This window comes from Tenrec ecaudatus, chromosome 13 (assembly GCF_050624435.1).
Source record: "Tenrec ecaudatus isolate mTenEca1 chromosome 13, mTenEca1.hap1, whole genome shotgun sequence".
NCBI classification, from domain to species: Eukaryota; Metazoa; Chordata; class Mammalia; order Afrosoricida; family Tenrecidae; genus Tenrec; species Tenrec ecaudatus.
In genome coordinates, this window is record NC_134542.1 from 82,572,181 (window position 1) to 82,598,730 (window position 26,550).

At 40.5% G+C, this 26,550-nt stretch overlaps 2 protein-coding genes across 3 annotated transcripts in view; one reads left to right on the top strand and one right to left on the bottom strand.

The window, feature by feature from the left end:
* The first annotated feature begins 277 nt into the window (after positions 1-277).
* ERMN (ermin) lies at positions 278-4,439 on the top strand. 2 transcript variants are annotated; one of them, XM_075530308.1, is made up of 3 exons: positions 278-518; positions 1,181-1,273; positions 3,931-4,439. In XM_075530308.1, the coding sequence occupies exons 1-3, from the start codon at positions 278-280 to the stop codon at positions 4,437-4,439; spliced, it is 843 nt and encodes a 280-aa protein (XP_075386423.1). The 2 variants fall into 2 exon arrangements, with proteins under 2 accessions (XP_075386423.1, XP_075386424.1); XM_075530309.1 differs by having other exon boundaries at positions 1,241-1,273.
* Positions 4,440-13,568: 9,129 nt separating this feature from the next.
* Positions 13,569-26,550, bottom strand: part of GALNT5 (polypeptide N-acetylgalactosaminyltransferase 5) — a 46,692-nt gene continuing 33,710 nt past the window's right edge. The window contains exons 8-10 of the mRNA XM_075529012.1: positions 22,358-22,438; positions 18,350-18,511; positions 13,569-14,419 (exon numbers count right to left, since the gene is read on the bottom strand). Of these exons, the coding sequence (XP_075385127.1) occupies positions 14,279-14,419; positions 18,350-18,511; positions 22,358-22,438 (384 nt within the window). The 3' untranslated portion in view covers positions 13,569-14,278. The remainder of the gene's footprint in view (positions 14,420-18,349; positions 18,512-22,357; positions 22,439-26,550) is intronic.

Below are 26,550 nucleotides of genomic sequence, written 5' to 3' on the forward strand. Positions count from 1 at the left end.
TCATTAATTCTGCAAGTGGGACTGTGGAGCAAGGAAAAGCAGTGACGATTGGCTGGATCCATGCTCTCTGGCTGGTGGGAAATCTTGCAGATTCTGTTGCTTTTGCTCTACACTCTGCCTGGATATCTGTCGGAAGAGAAGTTTGTTATTATGCAAGGAAGTGATGTTTTGAAATTACTATTCTTACAGTAGAAGGTGGCATTATAGGACTTCCAGGCAAAAGAAGTCATCCAATCAAGGTTCTGCTCGCTCATTCATATAGTTTCCCTCATACATCATGACAGAGGTTCCAGTGACCTTCGGTGGGGCTGAGTGTAATGGAGATACACCACCTGAAAATGGGCAACAACCAACCACTAAAATCAAAGAGGAAGCATCCACTGCTGAGGGCATACCACCGTACCACAGCGTGGACCCTCATCTTGGAGATGAACCCTTAGAAGAGCCTCAGGGGGAAAGTGCAACATCACAAGGGCCTTGGTTGGTCAACTCATCCCTGGATGAGACGCTCCTACAAGGTAATGTATCCCTGCGCTCTTCAATTTGCGTGCTTCGATTTGTCAACTCACCTAAGGTTGCAGTATAACAGGAATAACCTAAATATTTTTTTTTAAGTTTAAAAACCATTTTCCAAATATGGGCCCTGATTTTTACTAAGGCTGAATAGGCTAAGGACTAAACCTCTGCCTTAGTCCAAATCTGGAATGACCTGTTTGATGGCTCTATGATACTAGATAATGTTCCTAGCCTCAGAAAGTCTCCATTTTCTCAAGATGAGAATGGTTTGTAGTGCTGTTGGAAGAATTATTTAATACTTATCCACTTCAGTTGTCTACATAGAGTAAGTGTTGGCTGAATGTTGATGGTTGGTGACAGTGGTAGAACTCTATTAGCGTTATGAACAATCTCATTATTATTTGAACAAGAGGGATTCACACTTTCAAATTCTTCAAAATGTATCTGAAGATGTCTGAAATAAGGATTCTATGTTTCATGTAGATATAAAAGGGAAATTGTTATCATACTCATAAATAAATAGAACCACTCAATAAATGAGTCAAAGATATTTTTAATCAACAGAATTAAAATGAAAATGTCTACCTAGAGTCCAAATTGATAATGTATTTACTAAACTATCTAAATGCTTAAATATTAATGCTGTGGTTTCTCGCCTTCCCAGAAAACAGAGAAGAGAACCTCTTTATTGTTCATAAGGCTATTGCAGACCTTTCTCTCCAAGAAACAAGTACTGAGGAAATGGCATTCAGAGAAGGTAACAGGAGCCACCATTTTGTACAGAGAAATTGTTTGAGTGGATTTGAGTGACAGTTTTTGCATGCAATGTGACATGAGAATGGATTTCATGAGAGCCATTTGGACAAGGCGTTAAAGGCTCACCAGGCTGCTGCAGGCAGATAAAGGAGTCTTGGCTTGTCTAGGAGTTCCACCTTAGAAAGCATTCCGGATGGTGCAAGGCTGACAGTGGAAAGGCTGGCAGAGCTGACCAGAATTCTCAATCTACCTCTGATTAAGTTGGTTCACTATGTCAGCATTTAATTTGAAGTCTTTAATGTCAAATGATACCAGGCACCTTGTGAAATGTAAATGTTTTTTTAAATCGGTTTATGGAGAAAGCTGGCCATTGTCAGGCAGTTTAAATTACTTAAAAAATTGAATCTATTTGCTTGCTCTTTGATAGAAGCCCCAAATGGCTGCCTAATTCTTGTCAAAGAAATTTCCCAGGATGAGAAAGCTCATTTTACTTGTGTCCTTTCAGAAAATGGGAGAACAGAATAAGAGCCACGAATTCTTTAGGAGTCTGTTCAAAGAAGATGTCTACATTCAAGCAGGTGCCAAAATGAAGTACAGGCTAAGATGTGCCTTATTAACCATTCATTTATTACCTTGTAGTCTTAAGCAACTTATCTCAAAATTAACCATTTTATTTAAATGGTTATTAAAGTTAACTCATCTCAAAATTGAAGCCAGCTTTTTTTTTATCCAGTTTGGTTTCATTAATATCAAGGACCTCACAGACAAAATATTGAAGAGATGATAGGTTGAGCATCATACAAAATAGGAAATGCCAAGGAGAACATGGATGTAATTGGAAATTTTCTGCATTCTTCCCTTTTGCATGGATGCTTCTTAGCCTGTCAATTGACCATAATCAAAGGCTCACTGCACAGTCTTTAAGGAAGAATATCGTGACAGCCTTTGTCAAATATTTAAGTTTTCAGAGACAATTGATAAGAGGTGTATGTTCCTTAAAGTTGATCCTAACTCATATTGACCTTGTAAGACATAGTAAATAGTCCATAGGGTTTCTTAAGCTATAATCTATAGGGGGAGAGTGCAATGGTTACATATGGGCAGCTGAAGGCAAGGTTATCAATCTGAAACCACCAGTCGCTCTGTGGGGGAAAGATGATGTTTTCTACTCCCATACAACGTCACAGTTTTGGAAACTCACAGGGACAGTTGTACCATGTTCTATAGGGTATTACGAGATGGGATCCGCCTGGTCTCTGCGAGTTGAGTTGAAAAGGTAGTGGATCATCAGGGCTTTTTGCCAAGCAGGTGAGCAGCCACGAGGTGTGTATATAACCACAGAGCACCTGGTGCTGCTTTCATAAGATTTCATGATCATTTTGTCTCAGTCTTCATGCTTTCAAAGTGTCACACTCTGAGAGGAAAGAATCTCAATATTCTAAGGTGTCACTTTCAAATTTCTGCTCAGAAGAACCCACTATGAGTCTACAACAGCTTCATAGAATGCAGCATTAAACTCTAATTAAACAGAGGAGAGCAGTCTAGATTTTTATATGTGTGTCACAAGACCACTTTGTCTTGAATTAGGGTTCCCTGTTGGTGTAGTGTAGTGGGCTCAGAGTTGGCTTGCTGAGCACAAAATCTGAAGTTCAAACACCTGGAGAAAGATGAACCTCTGAAGTTCAAACACCTGGAGAAAGATGAACCTCTCTGTTCCCATAGAGTTACAGTCTCTGCAACCCACAAGGGCAGGCTTAGTTCCTCATAGATTTGCTATGAGTAGGAATAGATCAATGGCAATGACTTTTCAGTTTTGTGAGAGGAAGAATGCTTTCCATGGATGATTGAGACATGTATTTTGGGATCTTATTATTATTATTGCAATGGCAAACAGCTATAAAATATTTAAAGAGAATACCCCTGGATTGAAAAATATGACGATTCTAAAAACATTGAGGAAAAAGCAATTTCATGTGTGGCAACCCAGGCTTGCTTGAAGCATGAGTAGGAGCAAAAAAGATCCATTTATTTGATTCTTGTGGGGAAAAAAATAAATCTTAAGATTTTAACAACTCTTGAAATGTATACTTATTTAAAATGTAAGGATCATTGACTAGGCTAGGTACTTACTACATGGTAAGAGTTCTGTTTAAGTAGCTAGTGGTATTAATCCATATGGATGGCGTGTATGTGTGTGTATATATTTTTTCCTCTGTAAGTTTATAGTGTAATCCCTAGAATCAAGGAAATGAAAAGAAAGCAAAAAACCTAGTATAAAAATGGATCTGTAAACATCTTTCTGTGAGACTAGAAAATTGTGAGAAGGGCCCGGAAGCAATGACCTCTCGCCTCATTTGTAGGTCATTGGGAGCCCTAGTGGAGTTGTGGGTTGTAAGTCTGGCACATCACTAGGGACTTCAAGGGAAAAAGACGAGGCTGTCTGTCCCCATAAAGATTCACAGAAACCCTGTGGAGAGTGTTTTCCAAACCCATTTGATTATTCAGCCTGTTTACTGTGTAACAAATATTAGTAACCCACAGAATACTGTCCCATGGCAAACATGTTGGGAAAGGCTTGTACAGAGAAATAGTTTGGAGAATAAAAAGTGGGTATTTTGGAACTTATACATGTCTTACTACTAATTGATTTTACTATAGGGCATCAGTGGGAGAAAATTCCTCTGAGCAGCAAGGAGCAAGAAATAATTCGACAGACGGAAAGGATTTGTGAACAACCTGTGGGAGAAGGAGAAGAAGCGCGGAAGAACACAGCCTACCAGGCAACTGAAACGGAATGGTTGGGATTTCAGAAACCTACCCACGTTGGTGTGTTGCCTTCTAAACATGACCAGGAGCAAGAGCGTTGGGATGAAGAAACTAATGACGGTGATGATTGCGATGAGGAGGAGGATGAAGTCCGAGTGATCGAATTTAAGAAAAAAAGTGAAGACGGATCTCAATTAAAAGATGACGGAGATGCAAGTGAGGACTCCCCTCCAAGCAGCCCTAGTTCCCAACCTGTGACACCAGAGCATCCAGCCTTCGGGAAGAAGAGTGACGTCTCCAGGAATGCCTATTCCAGGTACAATACAATATCCTACCGGAAAATCCGGAAAGGAAACACCAAGCAGAGAATCGATGAATTCGAGTCAATGATGCATCTATAAACTCGCTGGAACGGAGACATTCTCATGTGCTAAAAGCAAAGGCTACTTCTTCCCCAACCCCCTCCCCCACCCTCGGATGCCTTTTTCTGAGTAATCCTCTTTAAAAACATGGAAGCCTACTTCCTGTTTTGCTGTAAAATAATGTGGGAATAGCCCTAGAAAACAGTCAGTCTGGTAACATCCAATCAAGAAGCATTATATTCACTCGAGGCATTTGTTCTTAAAAATGTTATTAATATAACCATATGGAACAAACACTGACTTGTCAGCACCCCGGGGGCATCCCTCATGATTTGGTCATAAAAAGTGGCAAGGTTTGGGAATGTAGTCATCAGGTGCTAGGTAAGACTTCCTGACATGATCCCTGTCTTTCTTCTGAGGTCTTTCTTGATGGATGTCCCAGGCAAGGGAAGGTCCACCGTGAGGATGGCAATACACTTTTCAGAACATTTTAAGTGGGTTTCCTTGGCATCTACAGAGTGAAATTCTTCAGGTCTCCCAGGCGTTACCACACACTGCATTTCCTCGCTGTGAGGAATGAGCAATTCTCAGCAGGGAGAATTCTGTTCGCTAGATGTTGGCTTTATGCTCGCATGCTGAATTACACCATTGTGAGGCTGGTACAAAGGAGGAGCCAGGAAATTGGTGGGCAATATACTAAAAAGGTGTATCCGATCGTTTTGCTTCTATGACTGAAAATAAAATCTTGTCTGCAACAGTTGAAGTCACTCAAAATGAAAATGCCAGTCTTATCACACTTTTAAGAAAATACCCTTCTCTGTTACCATACTTGCCTTTATTAACAGTTTCTCAGAATAATTTTCTTTCCTTACAAAGTTGAGACATCTGTAGTCATAACTGTACTAGTTGCTATGAACATGGAAATAATTAGAATAATTTCAAAATAGAGTGTAAGTACGTATTTTGGGTGACAAAGTTCTGATAGTACTTGGGAATATTTAATTTATGGGACTTCAGCCCAAATCAAGATATTTTAAAATGTGGTCCTAGAGCTTCCCTCAAACCAGCATTTCAAATAATGTATATTTATGAAAAAGGAGAGTATATTTATATTCTTCTTACTTTGCTGCACAATTTTTTATTTCATTCTTTCATCTATATGAACTCTTGTCACCGTAGATAAATATATTTTGGTGGGCCTTTCAAATAGAAGGACAATTCCTTATTGTCTGAATGTAATAGGGTCATTGTGCTCTTCTACCCTTTGTTTATTTCTTTCTCATTTTGTGAAAAACCCTGGCTTATCCTTTCTTAGATTATTGCTTACTTATGTGTAACAAATCCCACACTCTCTACTGGCAATTTCTTCTAATTCTTCCTGGTCACTTAATATATTTCCACAGTATCATATATAAAAGACTCAGTTTAGAGATCAGGACCCAGCACTCTTTCTATGTCTTTAGAGAACTAACAAATGCGCTGTATAGAGATTGTTAACCCAAAACCTGTAGGTTTGATCTTCTACAATGCGACTTTTTCGAACGCATCCAAGGTCTCTACTGCCAAAATCAGGGAGAAGATAATTGCCTGATTAATACAGATCTTCTAAGTCCTTTCAGTTGGACATCCTAAGTTCTTTATTTGGATGCTTGATAACCCTTACAATTTTCCACTTCACTTCAAATTCGAGCCTGTGACTGCACCATATTGGCAGGCTAACCTCAATGCAATATGCATGTGGAGCTGTTCCCGTGCAGGTGGTGCATCCTGTAGAACTGTAGAGAGTTGTGAAGTAAGTCTATGCCACAGGAAAGCAACCCATTCGCGTGGGTTTTTAACACATAGCAACCCTGGTCTCTCTAGCTTTGTACTCTGTTAACTGATTAACCAACCTGAAACTGTCTTGTTAACAAATATTATTTCAGAGTATATTCAGTTAGTGAATGCTTAAGGCTCATGGGTGAAGCAATGAAGTTGGAAAAGACCACTGAAACTGTTCTGTGACATTGGTACTCATTGCCCTACTGTCCTCTTACTCCTTAAGTAGCGTGATGGCGACGGAGGCTGTTTGGTTGTTTTTAACCTAGGAACGACAAGAGGCTCCTTTAGTTGGCAAGGGGCATTTCAATTGTTTGAAACCCCATTGGGAACTTGGAAACTTTCGTTGTTCAGGAATGGTAAGAAGGACTCTCATGCCAGCTAGGAGTAATAACTGAGGATGGGGTTCTGCCATGTCCTTGCATGACTTTTTGTTTTCCTTAGTTGTTGGAGGAACAAGTATCAATAACAGTTCTATTTCTCTGGCAGGATAAATTTACCTTTTCTATAACATTATCTTGAATGCACAGAATATATGTATAAAAACAAAACTCACTGCCATCAAAGAGATTCCAATTCACATTCATGCATGCACATATGTAACACTTTAAGTAAAGTAACACTGTGTCCAATTTGTGTTCAATAAAAGATTGTATTCTTATTTGTGGCTTCTAGACTTTTTTCCTGTGGTTTCCTATGGATATTTAGGATTTTTGCATATCAGAGCCTACGAAGTCTGACAATGGATATCTTCTCAGAGACCAAGAGAACACTCTATTTTAATTCACTTGCATTATTTATTTTAAGACGTTTTCAAAATGATTGTACATGTGGTTATAAAAATCATTTCTGGAGCATTTATATAAGTTGCAGAGGTGCTGAGATAGTAGCTTCATGCGTCTTAACTGCCACCACTGGCCTCTGTCTCCGCAGGAAGGCAACCCATGTAAACCACGGCGACACGTTTGCCGCGATTGTCTCTGCGGATTTACCCTTGGTCGCACTTTGGGCACATTTTCACACGCAGGAGAGACGTTTACGTTTTTCAAAGTGATAGAACAGAAAACCATGGAAAGGAATGAAAGAGCAAAGCACCCTCAAGGAGAACTACGCTTGACCGCATGAGAAAAGCAACTGCTTTTACGGCCTGGGCTTTCATTGCTCCATAAAAACAAGACTGCGATTAAAATGTCGCAAGTTACAGCAATCATTTCCTAATATTAAAATATCAGAGAGTTGCATGACAATAGATATGAAGACAGCGTGTTCATACTGCTCATGAAGAACATGTGATCAGGCCATAAAATCAACACTAATACTAATATTGATAGAATGATGGGCTTCCGAAAGCTCCCAGGTACGCGGTAACTACAAAATCGATGTAGTAAGTCACTACCGTCTCTGGAGAAGTCTTAGAAATAACTGTAGAAAGTGGTCTGAATTTTTCCAGAAGTTTCATATAATCTATTTGGTTCTTTTAAAAAAATAATAACTCAGGTAATCAGAGGTAGAGAAATTGGGTTATTAAAAAATATTCAAGGGGGTTAACCGATTGCAATGATCGACACATAACACACACACACACACACACCCTTACGGGGGTAGGGGGATGAACAACAGGAATATGGGAGAAGGGAGACAGTCATTGGTGTAAGATATGAAAATAATAATAACTTATCAAGGGGTCATAAGGGTGGGAGTGGGGGGAGGGAGAGAAAAAAGAGGAGCTGATACCAAGGGCTCAAATAGAAAGTAAATGTTTAGAAAATGGTGATGACAACACATGTACAAATATCCTTGATACAGTTGAGGTATGGATTATAAGAGCCGTAAAAGTCCCCAGTAAAATGATCTTAATAATAATAATAAAGTTTTAAAGAGCAAAAAATATATTCAAGTAAAATATAATCTATCTTTATTCTGTTTCAGTCTAGTTCTTTTAGTAACAAATGCTTATCAAGGAAACACTAATAAAATTCATGGATTTGATGATTCTCTTATTTTCAAGTTGACCTCCTAATATGTACAAAATTAGAGAAATTTGGGCAACTGCTTGAAAGAGAAGCATTAATCCATGTGTATAATCCTAAACTAAATTATAAGTGTCCTGATAATTTAGAGTATCCAGAGCAAAATAAAATTTAATCCACTTGAAATATTTCTATCCAGAAGTTCAGAAGCAGTCATTTAAAAGAGAGTTAAGATATTTTTTGAATTCTCTATTTTCTTTGTTTTAAGTAGAAGCCTTTAGTTTTTCTTGCTCACAATTCAGTGCCTCAAATAAAGAAATAATCACTGTATATTTATAAACATTAATTTATGTTAAATTGTCAGGTAAAGACTATATTTGTGATATCAAAATAGTTTTAATATTTAAAGTATTGATATTTATAGATAGCTATGGCCAATATCATTGACTGGCAAATATTTATCATTAAATAATGTAGAAAACTTTTGTTTTAAAAGAAATTCTTTGTTACATACATGATACCAACTGCCATCCTTAGAATCTCAGCATGTTACAAGATGTCCTATTTGCTGGAAAATGAGAATTTTTAGTTATGCTTTGTGTGGGGAAGAAAAGATTCATATAAATGTGTGAAGAGTTCCTAACTGGAATGGTGGCTATTGTTACCTATTCGATGAAAAACAGAGGAATTCGTGTGATGACACTTTTTTTCCCCTTTCTTTCTTTTACACACAAACACTGCTATCACATGCATAACCATTTACTAAGCCTCATCAGGGATGTATGATATTTTATATTGCTTGTTCAAACCTGTCCACCACCTGGCTATTCACTAAAAATAAATGTTTTGTACAATTTTTTTGGTTTGTGTGTTTTTTATATATTCAAGACTTTTCGGTTTACAGCAATCATTGAGTTACTAGTGGAAAATCAAAATCATTATGGCAGCAATCTACTCAAGTGAACTTAAAAGTCATGGCTTGTGTTTTACATGAGAAGACTTTTAACTTTGCATTCCCACCTCTGTTCAACTTTAGCAATCTGTCAGCTTTGTTTAGCATACCATGAAAGAGTTGGCACTGCAGTTGACAGAAGAACAGCCTCCTACGGATCCTCTTCTACGTGTATTTTTTCCAGGAGATGAAAAGAATGGTTCCTACATCAAAGCCTTTAGAGACAGACCGTAACAAAGCTTACGCATCAATTGTTGAGTAGAGGGCTCTGGCTTGTGTTTTCTCTCTCTTCAGAATCAATGAGAAGTCACAGGTTTTGATTCCACCTCCTTGCATGACCTTGGATCTCAATATCAATAATCTGCAATTAAGGTGCTTTAACTGAAGTTACCAGAGTTGACTTGTGTATGCGTGTGCATTTGTATGTGCATCTATCTAATAGATCCAGACACGTTTATTTGTGGGTTGACTATCTTGTTGTCCAACATTTCGCATTTATAACAATTGTAAAACAAAATCTGCCTTGTTCACTAATGAAGTTTGGTAAAGGAACGTTGAAGTGCTAGATGGGGGAAGCAGTGACAGTAGGGGCTAGGGTGATATTACCAGCCTGGCTGGGCCATGATTCTCAGTGAGTTGGCAGTTACATAGTGATCTATTTGGCAGTCTGGCGGTGAAATAGTCATCTTTTGTGACTTTATGTTATCATCTATTTTTCATAACACTAATTGATCATTTTGATAAGTGAGGAGGAAGGGTGGATGTATAAGGGGCAAGAAATATTGTGGAAAATATAATGAAAAGATAATGGCATTTTCCCACAAACTTTTGAAGCCCCTCATATATATAAATCATAGTAGCATAGCCCAGTTCCCAAATTTCTCTTCATCGTTTTCCTGTTTATATAACCGGGAGACTGAAAGTTACTCATCAAATTGTGCAGAAAACTAAATACATAAAGTACCTACCACATAGTAAGTAATCAACTATAATTGGTTCCATTTAATTGTCCTCATTCCTTGGGGTTTCTTGGATTTGTCCAAAATAAGAGGGCCTTAATCTGAAGCGTGATTTATTTCCTGTGTTCTGAATATGCAAATTAGAGATGTTAAGACAATTAAAATGCAAAAAACCAAACTCACTGCCATTGAGACAATGCCACTCACAGTGACCTAATAGGACAGGATGAAACCGCCCCTCTGAGTGTCTGAGACGGTAACTCTTCATGGGCATAGAAAGCCCCATGTGTTCCCTGAGCAGTGGCTGGTGGTTTCAAACTGCTGGCTTCTGTGGATTGCAGCCCAACGCATGACCACTACATCCCCAGGTTTCCTAGTACAATGGCGATGGTGCCAAATGGTGCACCTTGGTCCCTTTCTTTTGCATGATCAATAATTCCAAGACATTTCATGACATCAAGATTGAATGGAAGTTTATTTGCTATGCACTATAGCTGATGTCCTTCCGTAATCCCTAAAACAGTGGTTCTCAACCTTCCTAATGTCGTGACCCTTTCATACAGTTCCTCATGTTGTGATGACCCCCAACCATAAAATTATTTTCCTTGCTCCTTCATAACTGTAGTTTTGCTACTGTTGTGAATCGGTTGACCCCTGTGAAAGGGTCGTTCGACCCCCAAAGGAGTCGCAACCCACAGGTTGAGAACCACTGACATAGATGATGCCAGAAGGAAGGCCTCTTACTCTCTAGGAGAATGTTTCCAGTATGGTGTGCTAAAGATAACCACGTTTTCTGGTCACAGCACACGGCAGTTTGTAGTTCTGCAAATGAAAAACCATTGAACGTCAGCCAGCAGAGTTGAGTAAACTTGATACTGGGGGTCAAATATGACTACCAACCAAAGCTGTGCCCTTTTGGGGGGCGTGGGGTGGAATCTCTGGGTAATTGTTGAAGAGAGAAAGGAGTTCAGCACACTGACAGGTCCCCAAACACTGTAATAGACGGTAAGTTAGCTTTTGCTAAAATCAGCCGTCATATTATCAAGACTGTCCACGTGTTCAAGGCAACAAAACAAACAGACACCTTTCCAAGAAAAACAACAACAATAAACCAAGTCAAGGCAGGAAAAGTTCGGCAGCCAATAGTACAGCTCCCTGTTGAAGACTATTAAAGGTCATATAAGGACTTTCATACTCGTGTGTACCATCTAAGGCAGCGGTTCTCAGCCTGTGGGTCGCATGACCCTTTCACAGGGATTGCCTGATTCATAACAGTTGCAAAACTACAGTTATGAAATAGCAACAAAAATAATGTTATGGTTGGGGCTCACCACAACATGAGGAACTGCATTAAAAGGTCACGGCATCAGGAAGGCTGAGAACCGCTGCTCTAAGGACGTAGCATCGCAAGTATCAGAACGCCTAGTGTCACTGCTACCTTGAATAGTCTTCCGAAAACCAAAATGCTTGAAAAAAAATGTGTGAGTGCTCTCAAGGTTAGGCTCATAGAGATCCTGAGCTCGTTATTAAATCCTTGCATAGAATATTGTGTAAATACATGGTAAGAGCTGTTTTTAACATTCTATCCAAGAAGAAATGTGTGATATAGGAGAAACACTCCTTTGTTAAATTGACAGTATCGCTTCAAACATAGTTTCATGTATTATACACACCGAGGTAAAGTAGAAGAGCCCATGCTGAGGAAATAATAGAACATTATTTTTGAGAAAAACATTACATTCTAAAGGTAAATGTTCCTTCAAAACACCATTCTGTCTTTTTTGAGCAGAGTTGGTGAACTAGTTCTGAACAGTTTTCATTTTGGAAAAATTCATTTTGGTTATAGTTTATAAAAGTGGTACAAACGTTTTTCATTAATTAAATGAAGAATTATTTATATTCAATTTGGTCAGTAACTCAATTAATCCTTTGGCAATTGGTTTGTCTTTCCCCCCATAATGGCTCTATTTGGAAACGTACTCTCACTGCATCATTCTCTTATCTCATCTGCAATGTCACTTATTTGATTAAAACATCTTAAACGCGATGCAACTCTGTGCAATTCTTTCCCTTTCCCATTTTAAGTTACTGCTCTTTTTGTGTGTAATTCCCTGGGAATTAAAATGTTATTGAAAACCGGAAGTCAGAACTCCAGGTGCTCAGGTTTACTTCCGCCTCCCTCAGCAGACCAAGAAACCGGTGGTGTCATGAGTGTATCACGAGACTGTCCTTGCAGGGAGGAGGGATGGGAAGTCCCACTTTCCATGTGGGGAACTTGGGTTAAATTGCTGGCCAATGCACCTCCTGTGCAGACAGCACCCATCTGTCCGAGGAGGCCTGTGCGTTGCTGTGATGGGAAACGGGTTTCAATGGACCTTTCTGAGTAAGATGGTCTAGAAGGCAAAAGCCTATGAAGACATCCTGAAAATCAGCCAGTGAAAACGCTCAGGATCTCAACAGTGTCTGCAGTCGCTCACAGGGGTGGCGCAGAACCACACAGGCTCTGGTTGACTGTGGAGTAACGGCAACAAATCCCTAAGGGACCCTCTGCACCAAAAAGGTTGCTGGCTCTCTTTCTTAGGAACCCAGGGAAGCACATTTGCTGGGGTCAGTGGCTACTCTGGAGACGTAAATTCTAATCCTGGTGCCATCACTAACTGGCCTGAGAGTTTGGGACAGTAATTTGTCTCTTGGTTACCATGACTTTTTTCTTCTTTTATTTTTGGTACCAAAAGGAATGTAAAGGATTAGCATGGTCTCTCCAATTCTTTGTCGTATGTCCCTCCCAAATCTAAGATGCAGGGCTCAATTTGAATCAAGGAAATATTGAAAGCCATCTTTGCACAAAATACTCAATGTTTTCATTGGGTCCACACCCAGTACTTGACATTAAAAAAAAATCATAATAAAGGTAACCTTTTTTGACCAGGACTTGGGTGGTTTTCTCCCAGCCCTTTTCCTGGCGGTTGTGTACTTCATTCTGTTTCCTCTCTTTATTTCCACTTTGAAAAAAACCCTTTAGGGTCAATGTTTAGCATACTTTGTTCCTATGATTGCTACTAAGTCTAATACAGTAATTTACTCGTTTCAGACAAAAGAATCTTAACATTTTTATGTGCTCTATTTCTGCTTTATGTGTTGCAACTCTTCCTGTTTGGTCCCATATTAAAGTTTGCTCAATGATTAAAATATATTTTGTTACTGCAGTATGTTGTGCCCTAGCCCTATATGTGTGTGTGTGTGTGTTGGTGTGTATAAATTTTCTTAAGTTTAGGACATTACTGGTGCAACCATTTTTACAAGTTTTAAGTATATAGAAAGCAAAATGTAAGGAGCTAAAGCAATGCCCATAGTTTGAATTCAATAAGCATTTAAGGGTGTCTTCTCAGCTTGGAAAAGAAAACTCTGCCACCAAGTGGGATCATACCAATATATTTCAAACAGACACAACTGTAGGTGGCCTATAGGATTTCACAAGTAATGGTCGGATGATGACGTCTTCTTAACCATTAAGAACCAAAGCAATTTTTGTTGATTGAAAAATAGCAAAGACCAGATTTTTTTGATGGTACCTAACAAGTTGGACATTATCAAACACTATCATAATGCGTATCTTTGTGCTTCTTCCATATGTATTTTTGTTTTAATTTCTAGTGTCCAGTTAGATTGTATGGAGAAACACACGGGACCAGTTCCAGAGGGTGGGTAGGGTAGGAGGCAATTCAAAAGGTCACACAATTCTGAAAAAAGGACCTTAGTCTAAACTTGGATTGCTTCTTTGAGTCGTAAATATTTTAAAAATTGCTTTTTGTGTCTTAAATATTATGGCATTTACTTCCATCTCCCATTCAAGCAGTGTTTAAATGGATTGTTTCGACTACTGCCGAGAAATACAGTCACCAAAGTTGCTATTATTTGCACAGTATCTAATGGGCTTATTAAATACCCGGCTGGTGCAAATGATTTGTGCTTGGCTGTTAACCAAAGGTTGGTGGTTCAAACCCACCCAACCACATTGCAGAAGAAAGGCCTGGTGATTTGCTTCTGTGAAGATTACAGAAAGGAAAACCCTAAGATGCTCAGTTCTGTTCTGTGGCAGGTGGGGTCACCGTGAGCCAGAATGCAGGGGTTCTGTGGTTGGTTTTAATAGGTTTTCTCGATAATAACAACAGGTCCTCGTCAGTTTTCATAATAGTTTTCAAATGTCCACTTTTGATTTGGCTTCTTTGGATCACAAGGAGCTGTCTTTAGGGTCTTCTGAGGAAAATTTCCTTCTAAGCACAACAACTGATGATAGTTTTCAAAAACAATGTGATTGGCCTGTAGAGAAAAGAAATCTGTGAATGAGTCACAGGCTGACATTAACAACTGAGATTTAAGGAAATATAAACCAATAAAAATAGGTAATTATACTTTTGATTCTTTGAGAATAAAAACAAAAGATACATAAATAACATAAAGACAGGGTATAAAAGGTTTGTTTGTCTTTGCCTCAAACTAAGTCTTCCTACATCTGTATATTACCAGAATTTTTAATCCTTTGAGAACAAAAAGATGAATTTGACACTATGGCTGAAAGTGTTGTTTAAAGGAAACAATTCTAGATGGCATTTACTATATTTGATAATGATATAATTTTAATATTTACTATATTTGATAATGATATAATTTTAATATTTACCACTGATAGTAGTAAACAAACAAAAGATCATGTATCATCATAAAAAGTGAATTAAGTTTTTAATTAAATCCAGGCCTTACACTACAAATGTGTATCACAAAAGCCTAGAAATTATGTGGTTTATTTATGAATTAAAATAATTCTCAGGTTATTTCAGAAGTTCTATAATTTCTTAAGACTTATTGAACAGTCTATATATGATACATCCTGTACCAAGCACTTTTTTATGACTTCATAACTTTTCTACCTATAAGTCACTGCTATTATTATAACTTCTTAAAAGATCATCTTAATTATAAATATTTAAAATAATTCATAATATATTTAAGAATAATTAATAAATATACAAATGCAGGCTGTTGTCACAACTGTTTTATAAGTGATGCTTTTATAAAAAGATTGTTGCCCTTGTAGAATTTTTGAATTATGATAAGGTTTTGTAAAAGAGCCGATCTTGAGCAAAACCGTTTTAGATTTTCTATAATGTTTTGCAGACAATTCATAAAGATGTAACTGCGTGACTTGTCTCCAACCTAATAAAATGTTTTTTAAAAAAAGAATACATGGGTAGAGATGCATTCCATGTCCCAAGTCCTTATAGCCACCAATTTGGATCACTTGTTTTTCCCTTGTCCCTGGGTTTGTTAACACCACAACCTTTCCCCCCACCTCCCCCTCTCCCATGTCCCCCTGGAACTGTTGGTCCCGTTGTTTTCTTCTCCAGTTATTAGTGTAAATTTTAACAAATCTTTGGTGTCCAGGATCAAATTCATGGGTGCCTTTCCTCCTCCATGATGTTCCAAAACTCTTAGTGTTTTCTAAATGGAGAACTATGTTGTTATTAGACACAGTGTTGTCCTCAATTTTTTTCTGTTCTTTAAGATTATGTATCTTGGGGACCTGAGCGAGTTTAGGATAAAGGCATCTGGTAAAATGAAGAAAAAAGAAAGTCAATTGTCAAGAAGATTTATGTATATGATATTTATTAGTATCCAAAGGCAGAAGTTGTTACATGTTACAGAGCCATCTTCTGTCTGTGAAGGCACAAACAAGGTCAGGAGCAGATTTCTAATTTCTACTACCTGAAAATGTCTTCTTTACCAGATAAACCTCATATCTAGGGGGATCAAAACTGGGCCCAAGAGGGAACTTCAAAAGATTTGTGGAAGAATTCCATTATCTTTAATTCCATTTCTTCCATGAACTTCGTTGGAACCCTCTCATATGAGCTCATTAAGACTTGAGTTCTCCATGGAGCCAAACCAATTTACAAATAAGCTCTGGATGATATGAGGGCTACTTGCTTCAAATTTTCAAAACTAGCCTGAGATCTTGACACACTTCTGTAAATGAGAAATATGTCCCTATTTTCTCTCCTTTTTATCACACATCTGGTACCCCTTCCACAGGGGTAAGGAGGAGATAAATATAATTTATTCAGCATATGTCAGTATGCATCTCCCCAGAGTATGCTAACTAAAATAAATACTTTATGTACATGTAATAGTTTATTCTAAGAATATTAAATTACCTGGAAGAAATTGAAATGGAACAGAGTTATCTCATGAGAGGAAGGTTAGAGAATGTGTTGCTGAAGCCTATGACTTTTAGGCCTGGGCATGAGAAAGCAAATATATATAATCAGAAGGAGTGGGGGTACCCCATGTAAAAAAGTTTGTTTATTTTACAACCAGTTCTGGGGGAGAAACACAAAGATCTCTATATATCCAAGGCATTCAGGGATTGACATGAAATTGCTGGGTGCAGCTCTTCTGTCCTTAGTCCTTGTAATTCCCACCAAATGAGTAGGTGAGATCATGCAAATCGGTGTGTGAAACACTACTACAGGGCATTGGTCAGTTTTGCCATTCTACTGTGTATGCAAATGAGCCAGCTAGAAGCAGGAAGAAAGAAACCCCTTGTCTATCAAGAAAGAAGAGCCGCTTCAGAAACCCCAGTAGAGCATCTGTGAGATTCCTGCCTGGTGTGACGGAGGCAGCGAAGAGACACTGGAGGTCATAGCTCCAATCCCCTGAGACAGAGCAGAGAAAAAGTGCTGGAGATGATGAGGCGGAGCCATGGGCTTCCTGGCTCACAGAACGGGGCAAAGGCCAAGGACTTGAGAGAGCCAAATCTGCCGGCATTGCTGGGAAGAAGTGCTGTGGACCAAAGAACCGTCTCCTTAACATTTTGTAACCTGCTGTTAAGGGTCTTAGTGTTAGTTCCGAGTCACCGTGACCCTGTGCACAACAGCAGGAAACGCAGCCCGGTCCCACGCCATCCTCACCACGGCTCTCATGTTTAAGGCCATTGTCGCCATCGGTCCTGCCAAGAGCTTCCCTCTCTCGGGCCACACTCTTACATTATCAAGCATGAGGTCTTTCTCTGGAAACTGGTCTTTCCTGATAATATTTCCAAAGTATGTGAGACAAAGTCTCACAATCATTCCCTCCAAGGAGCCTTCTGGCTCTACTTCTCCCGAGAGACTAGTAACCTAGTACCTTCTCTATCAACTCCACACTCATGAGTATTGTCTGTGAGATCTGCATGGCTAGGCAATGCATTGTCAAACCCAGCAGAGAAATCGAGTGCATTGGAAAGGGCCGGTTCCCTCAAATAGGTAAAGGAAGTTGGAAGGCGGAGGCATGTTTGACCTCTGCGTCCTAGGGCTCATTCTTGGGTAGATGTGAGTTGGATTCTCCTTCTCCTGGTGTAGTCAGGGTAGTTCAAACATGGCTTCCTACACGAGAGTGGGCTATAAGGAAATCTGGGAGGCAGGCCTAAACTGACACTCCCCACTCCGGCATCCTGTTCAAATAAAATTGGAAAAGACAAAAAAGGACTTTGAGAATGAACCAGGGTCTTCTGGTCAACATAAACAAGCAGGGTCTTCTGGTCAGCATAAACAAGTATATCTCTGGAGAAACATGCCTGACTTATAGCACTTACCACTTTCTGTAGCATGAATTCTCCCACCGTGACTATTTTTAAGTTATCAACCTGATATCCCTGTATGTCAAGTTGGGAAGAGCAGCACGCAGGGAGCTCCTGCCAGCTTGGGCCAGCAGGCTTCAATCCACCACAGAGAGCTTGGGCTCCTGGCAGCGGAGAGGGTGGGAAAGGCTCGCGATACAGCAAAGGAACAGAATGAAGAACTGGATTCACACTTCGTGAGCAGGACTTTCAGGAAACGTGCTGCTTACTGCCACAGCCTCTCCCTATATGCCCTTCGGGCACACAGTGAAAATTCTAGCAAAATCCTTACTTTTTGCATTGTTGATTGACTGAAGCAAATCCCCCTCTGAGACCCAGATGATAGCAATACAATGCAAAGAATCTGGAGTCCGTCATTTACAGTAACTGGTTTTAAAGACTATTCATGAAAGAAAAGAAAAAAACGACCATTTGCAAAAATATCTATTCGTCTCTCTGTGCTAACTTGTACGCTGCGCTATTGTCACAAACATATTTGAAACTTCTGACTGAAGACGTTGACAATGAGCATTTTATGTCCTATCTGGATGAAAGTTGAATTTGTGGTCAAGAAGCGGCACAGATATTTTGCTTACCAGTTCTGGTTGAAAGATGGATGCTGAGTGATGCCGCCATTGTAGCCCTTTGTCTCTGATATCACAAGGATGCAGCCCTGGGGCTTCTTGGTCAGGGAGGGGAGCTAGGCACCATTCTCCATGTTTGATCAGTCTTAACCAGGTGTAGTTAAATTGTTGGAACTGTGGGCAAATGCACAAGACAGGTCACTTGAAGCAGAAGAGCAATGGGCTTTGTCAATCATTTGCTTTAATTCTCTTATATTCAAATCCTATAATGGATGTTTTGCATTTAAATCCCGGGACTGACACTTTCAGTTCTAATACTATAGACAAATTATTTAGATGGTCTGAAGTCATTTCTGTCTCTAAGCAGTGAAGTCAAGACTGCCATGTGTTTGGCACATAACCAGCCCTCAACAAAGTACACTGTAATAATTAAAATTATTTAGTACACTCAGTTCATATCTAAAATAGATATGTTTCAGATGTTCTGACTCTCAGGCAACTCATGTAGTTGAAGAAATAGAAACTTTAAACCACCGAATGACCAGGGACCTAGGCCAAAGGGGGCTTAGAGTCAGTTTCCTTGTGGGAATTAATGCACTTTTTATTTTTGATTCAGGCAAACTTGACAATCGGACTCTAGAGGATTATTTTACTGGGGCAAAGATCTGTCTTTTCTGCTAGCACCGGGAGTCCTCAACTGCCCCACGTGAGTACCCCGCATGACGCAGGAATTGGTCTGGGTGAGGTTGTGAGTCCAGTTGGAAAGTTGTCAGTGTCTGCAATGAATACTGATATAGTTCCAGGAACTGTTGTGTTTTGTTTTTAATAAATTGTTTTACTGGTGGCTCTTACAGCTTTTAGAATAAGCCATCCATCAATTGTATCCAGCACATTTGTATATATGCTGCCATCATCATTTTCAAATTATTTTCTTTCCACTCGAGCCCTTGGTATCAGCTCCTCTTTCTTTCCTCCCCACCCTTCCACCCTTGTGAACCCTGATAAATTATAAATTACTGTTTTCATGTTTACACTGTCTGCTGTCTCCTGTCTCCCTTCACCCACATTTCTGTTCTTTGTGCCCGTGTGTGGTTGGGTGTGTGTGTGTGTGTTATACATCAATCATTGCAATCGGTTCCCTCTTTCTCCCCCTTCTTTACTCACCTTCCCCCTACCCTCATGGTATCACTACTCCCATTACTGTTCCTGAAGGGTTTATCTGTCCTGGATTCTGTATACCGAAAGCTCTTATCTGTACCAGTGTACATGCTCTGGTCTACCCAGGTTTGTAAGGTAGAATTGGGGTCATAAAAACAGTGGGGGGTGGGAGGAAATAAAGAACTAGAGGAACGTCGTCGTGTACTTTGGTGCTATACTGCACGCTGGCTGGCTCATCCCTTCCTTGTGACACTTCTGTGAAGGGATGTCCCATTGTCTACAGATGGACTTTGGCTCTGCACTTCGAACCTCCTCATCTGCATGGAAGGAACTGTGGTTCTGTTACTTTCATGTGGTGTAGTTGTTACTTACTGGGCGCGATCTGCATGGCCAGCAATTCAAAACCACCAGCAGCTCCGCGGAAGAAGGACGGGGCTTTCTACTCTCTTACGCCAGTACAGGGGTCACTGGGAGGCAGAGTTGACTCGATGGCAGTGGGATGTATGTGCTTCAGTTCTTGCAATCTAATACTATCTGCCTGTTGAATTCCCTTCAAAGGTCTCTTGGAAGCTTGCTCTTTTGCAAAGTCATGTGACCCTTTTAGGAAACATTTAGAGACTGGTGGGACGAAGACATGCTTTTACCTAGTCAGACATGTGTAATGGATTTGAGACGCACTGAGTCATTTATCATTGAGATTTAATTCTGAGAGTCAGACATGTTCTTGTCCTTTGAGTCTCTGCCTCACCCTAGAGTTTGTTAGAAATGCAGAGTCTCAGGCCCAACCATGGACCTCCTGCAGAGACTCTGCTTTGGAAGAACATCTCCAGGTGATTCAAATGCGCCCTAAACTTTGCATGTCTACTAAGAAAAGCTGCATGTTACTTTGACAAAAGATATCAACACTAATTTTAAAGTTGAGTGAATGCAGAGCCTTTTTAATTAAGTTGAGGAAGGGAACTTAACGGCTCAAGCCTAGGGTTTTCCTTTCTCTCGAGCGTTATTTTAGACAAATGCTGTAGTTCCTGGCTTGGTGTGATGCCTCATTAATTCTGCTGAAAATAAGATAACATCTTTCACGTTTCTTTACTCTTTATTACTCATACAAACCACAAGAGGCAGATGCTAAAAATGAGCAACACAACCAAAAAGGGAGCTGCAGTTTTTGGAAGATTGAGGCCGCATGATTCACACTCTTTTGAATATTCACATCCCCTAATGGAGAATCCATGGGGTATGAAGAACAGAACTGAGGTTTTTGGAAGAACGACTGAATTATCAGGTGCAAACAGCCACTACAATGCCCTAGATCTTGAGGAATCGTATTATCTAATCGTTTTCCCTTATATCTTGTGACAAAATGGTGGCTTTGTTCTACAATATACTACTTTATCTCACCTTTGGATGATTACTGAGCATGGTACTTTATTCCATTGATTTTTGATACTTTATATTCTGTCTCTAGTCTCCCTTTTCTTAAAATTAAAGAAAAAGTGCCTACATCTCAGATTTACAGGCCATTGCTGGATTAGGCTAACAGAGATCACGAAATGGCTTTTCCTTTCGGGGCTGTTTCTGTGAGTTGCGGTCCATTCATCCACAGCCATGCGGGCCAGAACAGGCCCGTAGAGTTTTAGGTGTCCTGACCTTTGGGAACTAGATGGTCAGTCCTGTCTTTCAAGACACTTCTGGGTGGCTTCTACCTCCCAACCAACTGTTCATGCCCAAAAGAAGAGGTTGAGATGAGAGATCATAAAACTATAAGGAATGTCATTAAGCGAAGGGAAAGCCGTTGAGGCTTGGTGAGTCTAGGTCATCCTCACAAAGAGATTTCTCCTCCCAAGAGTGATTTGCAAGACTTTGTTCCGATGCCATCATTTCTGCTTGCTATTCCTCGGCAGCTGAACAAGATCACTAACCCCCCTCTGCCCTCCCAGAACACAGAACTCTGGGGGACATATGTTGGGGTGGAAACTCAGAATGAGCCTCCAGCATCACAGAACCCTTGTTCTGCTCTCTCTGACCCTCCCCCCACCCCTCACCAGGGGACCCGAGTTTATCAGTATTGACTATAAAGTTGCCCGCCATTGATCATGGATTCAGGGCATGCCAATTACTCCTTTACGATGCAGGAGAATAGGGAACTGTGTAGGAGAGACTTCAATTGGTGCCTAGTATACAGATTTGATGATGACTTATCACTGATTTTGATACTATTATATCTTGATATGTTATATGCGATATGTTTCACACTTTTGTTTTTGTCATTCTACAAAACAGTAACTATTTGTGGGGTCCTGAGGCGCTCTCATGGCACAGCAGGCTGAGTGTTGTGCTGTTAAACTGCAAGGTTGGTGGTTCACACTCACCAGCTCCTCAGGAAGGATCGTCTACCTGCTCCCATAAAGATTCACCCTTGCAGAAACCCGACCGAACAACTTTTGCTGCATCCTACAGGATCACCAGGCAACCGAATCCACTCATAGCGCTGTGTAAGTGTCGTTTCTGTTCCTTAAACAGCTGCAGCGGTATGAGGGGGCTTCAAAGAGTTCTTGGGGGGGAATCGGTTTCTTTCACTTCTTTTACTATTCCTATTTAACTGTAGCTTAAAGACACCATGCTTTTATAAGTTATGCAGCCAGACTAGATCCTTGGTAAGCTGACTTCAGCACCCAACCTTTATCCCCTTAATCACTGCCTTGCATTGAATGTAAACTCCCTTATCACTAACCTTAGCATTACATAGATATTCAAACGTTCATTATGGTTTCTGTTTGGCAAAGGTGAACTTCTTGAGCGATGAATGACCTGGTGTCTTATCTTGCTTTACTAGATGAAGCAGAAACCCACGGGTTAGCATACCTTGCTGCTTCCATCACAGTCTTCCAGAAGAGCTGTGGTGTTCCCAATGGAAACGCATTTACCCAGGGCCACATTAATAAGCTGGGAGACAAAATGAAAGATAAAGAACGAAGAAAACAATCAGACATGTTCAGAAAACACATACTATAATACTATAACAAGGCTAAAAGATGGCTCAGCGAATACCTTGGCATAGCTTAGCACTGTACCATTGTATCGGTTGCTAGATCTCACAGAGGCATAATGTAATCTTTCTGGAGCACAGCTTCAATCTGTCCATTTAGGTCTGTGGTTCAACCACAGAGCCAACAAACAGAAGCTTTTAATTAACCCTTGCCTGGAATGCTGCATGGAAAATGAGCAAAAGATGGTATGAAAAGGAGTGATTTTCCTGTCTCAAGTTCTTCTGATGCATATATTAGAAGTCACTGCACATCCTCACAATCTAATCAAGCCGGTGGTTAGTTGCCAGCTCTGTTCCCTGGCTGACCCCTTCAGCTATTTGACTGCTTAGGCACTGAATCAAAGACAAATTGAGTCCTTCAAAGAACAGTAGATTCAGGCTCATTCCCTGTCAGAATCTTCCTAATGACTCGGGCAAGCTACAATTCATTACAGGAAAGTCATGAAAGCTAACCCAGAGCCAACTGGAAAGGCACTTTCTGGCAGGCCCCCAGCTTTTTAATGGATTTACAGGGTCAAACATAGAGGCAGGTTTCTATAAGTCACCTTTTAATGCAGAAAAATGTTGATTCTCTTGCTCCCTTTGACATTTCAGGGCAGGACTAATGAGGTGGTGGGTTTATAGTGCCATTTAGATGTCCAGAAGAGCTCTGTCGAGCTGAGTCTATATTATATGTGTCAGGAAGGCCTCCCAAGCTGGGAGGGGTCCGGTCTTTGTTCGGAATGGCACCCTGTGTGTCCCTTGCTGGGCTCAGTGGTGAGTCATACAGAACTCAGATTCCAGGGTGTCAACTGGATGCTGGTCTTGAGGCTCACACAATAGGCAGGTATCACAACAGGGTGGTCAGTGGGTTAGTTCTCATTTTCAAACCCATCATTTAGCTTGTTAAAAAAAAGGGGGGGCAGATCTCTAGGGACTAAATAAAGAAGGCAGAAAATCTAAGACCCAGAAGGAACGTGGTCAGTCGTGATAGATGGAAGGTTGGCACTCTTGTGAACACAGGACAATAGAGGCAGATGGAAAACAGGACTCCTTTCAGTGAAACGGTGCACTGTTGTTGGTTGCTGGGGAGTCAGTTGCCAGTCCGGCAACCCCCGTCACACACTAGAACTGCTCACGCAGATTTTCAGGACTGTGGCTTTTCGACAGCCCATGTCCAGACTGATCTTCTAAGGGTCTCTGGATGGTTTCAAACCACCAACCTTTCTTTCACTTGTAGTGGCAGCCCTTAACCTTCTGTGTCACCCAGAGACTCCTAAATGCTCTACTAGAAAAACCCAATGTACCTGTGAGCATGAGGGGGACAACAGGGACACTTGATTCCATTGTCCTAGTATCCCAAAGAAGCAGCCTCCCTGAGAAGGATGGGCCTTATACCAATCTTTGTTTGGGCGTAGGGATGCTGAAGTGCAATGGTAATATAGAAGAGGACCTCTCACTTTTCAGAAAGCAAACACATGTGGAAATAGTGCCAGGTTGGTTGCTTCTGGGGCGCCTGGCACAGAAACGTCCAACCTAGTCCCCGAAGGATAGAATGAATCTCCATCAAAAATCCTCAAAGGAAGCTTTGTTCCCTATTTAAATTTACAAACATGGGAGAGAAGACAATCATCCTCAGTCAGTAGGAGTGCTCACAACATGCAGGATTCACCCACTGAGAAATTTAGAGAGGAGAGTTGATAGAAATTCATGAACATAGAAGAAAATGCGGGCTGACAAGGGGAAGTGGTAGCCCAGTTGCTCTCTGGATCTTAACAGCAACAGACAGAAGTATTAGGTATTTGTGGATGACATGGGAAGTATTCTGTCTCTCAATGAGTTTGAAAAGCTCGGAATTCCGCACAGCTCAACAGCCCCTTCTCTGGAGCTTCTTATCAGAACCTTCACGGTGCTGCCGCGCTTCCTGTTCCGAACGAGGGAATGTAGTCTGCCAAACTGATTGGACCACGGAGTCTGACTTTGGCAGTACAACTAGTAGCATTGTCCAGAGAGTAACTGGGAATCCCTGCGGGAAGTCATTTCCACACCATTCCCTCTATGTAGTCCCCCAAATCACCTGCTCAAAGCACCGAGAGACATCGGGAGGAAAGGAAAACACACTCCATTCCCTGTCTACCCCTGTCCCAGTCAGCTGACAGAGATTTGACAGAAGTTACGAGGAAATCACTCCTGATTCATATAGAAATGATGTATGGAGTGTTAGGCATTGTTGTGATTCTCTTCCTGGGAATATGTTTAATCTCTTCCTATTTTTAAAATGTTATACTCATGCCTGCTACTGTAAATAATTTTAATAATTTAATAAATTTAATAATTTTTAAAATGTCAGATAGTGAATAAATTTTAAATAATTCATTTGAATCATTTCATCTTCTAACGTAAGGGGTAGAATGTCCCTGTAATTCATTACAGAATTGTTAAACTGTAAGTTGTTAGCTGTTTAATGACGATGCTCACTTATGAGCTTTAGTATTTGTAGTTCAATCAGATATTCATTTGCATAAGGACAATGACAACCACAAAACCATTCTGCAGGAGGGCTAGCAAGCGGTGCGTGGAGGACAGAACCTGGGGACACATATAGAACTACACGGTCAAGTTTGTTTGCTCAGAACTCTGAAGACTGTTGTTATCCATGGAATTGTGATGCCCAGGAGATAAGCTGAGGTCTTACATCCTGTAACTGTGATTGTTACTTTGTTTGGCAATAAGGTTGCGCTTATGTGACCGGCTGACAAGGACATGCAGGAGTGGGCAGCGTTCTATTCCTTTATGAGTGGTGTCTTAGGAGAAAGAAGAGCAGATAATGAATTGGATACCCAGGAGGGAAGCTACCTACAAACCAGGGGACCTCAAGAAACACCGTGGGCTACCAGACACTGGAAGCAAAGAGACTCTTCCCCTAGAGCAGTGGTTCTCAACCTTCCTAATGCCGTGGCCCTTTCATACAGGTCCTCATGTTCTGGTGACCCCCCAACCATAAAATTATTTTTGTTGCTATTTCATAACTGTAATTCTGTTACTGTTGTCAATTAGGTGACCTCTGTGAAAGAGTCGTTTGACCCCCAAAGGGGTCGCAACCCACAGGTTGAGAACGGCTGCCCTAAAGCCACTGGGGAGCTGAGTGCAGGCAGAGAGAGAAAGAGGAGGTAGGAGGAAAAGGGAGAGGGGAAGGTGTAGAGGGAGAGAGGGGCAGAGAGAGAAGTCTGGGGAACTGAGAACAGACCTTTATATGCCTTGACTAGACTTGTGATTCTTAGCTTACAAAAGGACGAGAAAATAAATTTTAGTTCTTTAAGGCTAGCCTTTGGTGGAAATAAAGACGTTAGTGACTTTGAAATATGGTTTAGTTCATCTTATTCTACATTTCCTAGCAAAAGCTCCCATTTCATTATTATTATTATTTTTAATGCTAAGAATGCTCCCTACTGGTTGTTTCAGAGAGGAGCAAAAGCTGTATTTACTAAAATTTGTGTAAGGGAGGGTAACAAACCAATAACGAATAAAAAATAAGCAACCTTTCACAGCCCTTTAAAAATATATTTACTTAATTTTGATACATTATAAATCAGACGCCAACAGAATGCTGTTCATTAGTAGAACTCCCGGAAAATTCCCAGGGAAGAATTATTTAGGACAGCCTCACCGTGGAAGCAAAAAGTGGTGCTTTAGTTCCCTCTGGTGGTTAAAGCTTAGTACTGCTCTCCTTGTCATTCAGTGCAGCAAAGACAAGCCACATTAATGCGAAGTATAATTTTTCCATGCCCAGGGGATGGTGTTAAATGTATTTCACTGTTGTATGTGGCCTGTTCTTATTTGAGCAGAATATGACTCCAAGGTGCTTTCTCAAATGAGTTGCATGGGATAAGACATCACCAGGGCGTCCCCCAAACTCCCTGCCTTTGAGTCAATGCTGACTCCTAACAAGCCCCTGTGGGTTTCCAAGACTGCAGCTGTCTAAGGGAGTAGCAAACCGAGTCTTCCTCCCAAAGAACTGCCAGCGGTTTCA